Genomic DNA, 3,572 nt, shown 5'->3' on the forward strand with positions numbered 1-3,572 from the left:
AAAGAGGAATTTTTAATCATAGATCTTAGATAAATTAACTTACCTCTGAAGTTATCAGTCTGCTTCCCTTGTAGAAAACGGCTGCTGTACAACAGGGGTTTTGTCATCCTCAGAGCATTCATATAAAGCAAACAGAATGTTTATATTGCCTCATTTCCTAGTTTAATATTTTTATTCATGTTAAATATTTTTTAAAGTCTTTGCCACAAGCCTGGCAGATTTTTAAGCAATAAGGTTCTGAGACTAGGTGGCAGCAGAGGCAAAATGAAAGCAGATGAAACTATGTTACCAAAGGTGGCATATGCCTTTTGTAAAATAAAAAGCTGTGACATTGTATGTTTAGTTTTGAAATATGTTTATATGCATATTGTTGTGGAATGCACTAATCCAGCTGCCGTTGCAAATGTGCCATGTATATGTACATCCTTCAGTATTTTTAAATGATTTGTTCTTAAATGATGCTGAGACTCCAGGAAGAAGACACGCTGTTTCAGCTGTTGTTTTCCATACTTGCCAATATCAGTTGGTAGCTGGATTCCTGGAATAAAGTAGAGGCATCCATAAGATTCCTTACTGTGCCTTTCGCATGGGGAGTCAAAGTCAGAAAACCAGTAGCCAGTCATGTACCTCATTCAGCATAAATTATCCACAGGAGGTCTAGAAAAATATCTGCACAGAACCAAAGAGATCTCACCTTCAACAAACTGAAAATACAGCGTGAATGTACCATGTACTTGCCCATGACTTGTCAGAGAGACATTCTTTTTTACTTCTTTTAGCCAACTCAGAAAGCTCTAGTCATGAATTACTCACAAGGGAACCCTACAGTGATGATTTCCATCATTTCCCACCACTTCCTCCAGCTGAAATTAGCGCTCTTGAGCTTCCTCCTAAGAAACATACAGAGACTCACCAAGCAAACAACACTGAGTTGAAATCCAGTGTGACAGCCCTTCAGCTACAACTCAATTCCTCTGAGGAAAAAACAAATGGCATCCATCCCATTCATGGAGTAAATGGAATAATTAACAGCAAGCCACATGGTGATAAAACCATCCCACCTTCAGCTGTCTTGCTTTCACCCACAAAGGAGCCACCGCCTGTGCTTGCCAAACCAAAGCTGTGAGTACTTTTTTGTTTGGGTTTCTTTGTTTGTTTCCTGTAAACTTGATGTTTATTGAAAGCAAATTTTTGCCTGGAGCAATATAATGTTAGATAAATAATGGACAATGAGTGTACCTGTGCCTTGAACAATCTTCTTACTGCTGTGATTTATGTCCCAAAGAGATGAATACAAGAACTGTGTTCTTTCTCATACTGCTATATCAAAGGGAAGTACATTATATATACCAAATTCTATAGAAACATTTGAGATAAAGTCACAAAAAAGAAGTAAGTGATGGTGGCTGTTGCTTTGCACTTTTTATTCTTAGTCACTGTACCTAAATGTCATGGGGGCCTGAGTTTCTTGCATGTTATTCCTGTTTCAGCACTGGTTAGCTATTTTTATTCTTAATGTTCTTGAGCTTGTACAGTCAGTGGATATTCAGGTGTGTAATGTTTGTGTTATTTCTTATGTTTATAGTGACATGTTACTCACTTTGCTATGAGGCAAATTACAGTGGCTCTTTTATAACTAAAATTCTGAAAATTAAAAGTTCAAGAAGAAGAGAGAGAAATAAAGTGGAAGAAATTATAGTAACATCTTTACCTGATGTTAGTGATGGTACTGTAAGGGTGATCTCATGCTGATTTTAAACACACAAAAACACATCCTTGAGGCAGCAAGCCAACAGGTTCCTTTTCTGCATTCACTGCTTTTTTCTTGCTGTTGTTCTTCGTCATTCTAAGCAGTCTCCAACAACTGTAGAAAAGGAGTAGTGCAAGATGTAGAAAGGCAGAGTGGTGGAATAACTCTGTATGGCAGTGAATGCATGTATGGGAGAGAGATTGCTGAGGATGGCAACTTGCAGATGATACATGATGCAGAGTGAGCCAGGGCGGTCCTGTACCCAGTACATCTGTTGCAAGACCCATTTGTCAAACAAGGCAGTAGCAGTTCCAGCAGAGCAGACAAAAGTAAATTTCACCCCAAAGCTTTTGCTCTGAAGTGAGGTTGCCCTAGATGAAGGGAAAATGCTGTGCAATAGATTTGCTATTGTATAACATTCACTGCTACCTGTGCAAATTTTGTTTTGTTTTTAAACGTAGAGTCAACATATAAACAGAGGTGAACATTGTATACAATGATGTAAGAGAGACACTATTACAAGAATACTTTTGATTGCTGTTGCCCAAATTGATGACCTTGGAATCCCCAGTCCTATGTTTTGCTATTAGCATTCGATGTGCAAAAGACTGATCTTGATTGCAGTCAACATATATGTTATGCTTGGTCAAAGACAGTGAAATTTTATTCTGCTGCCAGAAACAGAAATCTTGCCTTCCCCTCAGCCAAGTGTTTTGCTCCCAAGCATAATGATAGCATAAGAAAAGGTAAAGGTGCTAACAGGAGGTGGGAAAGGAATGTCTGTCTGTCTGCAGAGACTTGAAATAAGCTTTCATCATTTGGGATACTGCATCCAAAGTCAAAGCCAACAAAATAATTGCATTAAAATTAGCTGAGTAGTAAAGTAGCCATCTCGACCATGAGAGTGATATCTTTTGAAGAGGACTCATCTATGGATTAGTATCTGTCCATACAGGATTAGTATTTCATGATAGATGCAGCATCCCTTAGAAAACAGCAAAAACATTTTTTATAACCTTTAAAAAAAACTGTTTAAACATTTAAAGTTCTTTTGTCTATGTAGAAAGTCTGAAACTTCTGACTATCACTAGTGAGTTTTATTTTTGATGAAGATTAGCTCTGATTCAAAATTTCCTAAAGAACCCTTTCTTTTCTGGCTTATCTTAACTCACAGATTACTTAGCAGGTTTATCTGTGAACTTTCTGAAAGTAGTTTATTCAGCCAACATTAAAAGTAATTGCAAGGAGTTTGGGAACTATGGGCTGATTTTCGTTTAGTGTTTTATAATTATTATCAATTTTGTTATTTTTAGTTTAACAAGAAGGAGAGACTGAGTACCTTCTTGAAGTATGAAATATATTTGCACCTTAGCCATGCAGCTGTAACCAATGCCTGTAAATAATGATTTACCAAAATTCAGTCCAATACAAGAGCTGGCATGCTACAGAGAGTTACTGTAGTTGTTCTCACGTTTGAAAAATTGTTTTTAAAGTCCTAGAAAATACTCAGTTTGTGGTTGCAGACACTTAAGTAATCCTTGAGTCATAATATTAGTTGTAGCCTCAGTCTGATGCTGAGAAGTAAGACATTTGTGCTGGGAGATTTGAAGGCTTCACATTTGTTCTTATGCAGAGCCACAAAGTTCTGGAAATGATGAGAAGACATGTGATGTAGGAAAATTGTTTTCCATCCCGTTCTACTAATACGAATGTGATTTGCTTTAGCAGCCTGAAACACTCAATATGAATGTTAAATACTGATTTATGTAAATTTTTGTTTGAAGTTATTGCATCTTCTGATAAAAACCTAAATAGAAAACCG

At 37.0% G+C, this 3,572-nt stretch overlaps 1 protein-coding gene across 1 annotated transcript in view; it reads left to right on the forward strand.

The window, feature by feature from the left end:
• The window catches only part of LOC104490499 (palladin-like), an 83,610-nt gene extending 82,484 nt beyond the window's left edge, over positions 1-1,126 (forward strand). The window contains exon 9 of the mRNA XM_010132790.1: positions 780-1,126. Coding sequence (XP_010131092.1) covers positions 780-1,126 — 347 coding nt within the window. The remainder of the gene's footprint in view (positions 1-779) is intronic.
• Positions 1,127-3,572: the final 2,446 nt, after the last annotated feature.

Source organism: Buceros rhinoceros, unplaced genomic scaffold (assembly GCF_000710305.1).
Source record: "Buceros rhinoceros silvestris isolate BGI_N320 unplaced genomic scaffold, ASM71030v1 scaffold3003, whole genome shotgun sequence".
NCBI lineage: Eukaryota > Metazoa > Chordata > Aves > Bucerotiformes > Bucerotidae > Buceros > Buceros rhinoceros.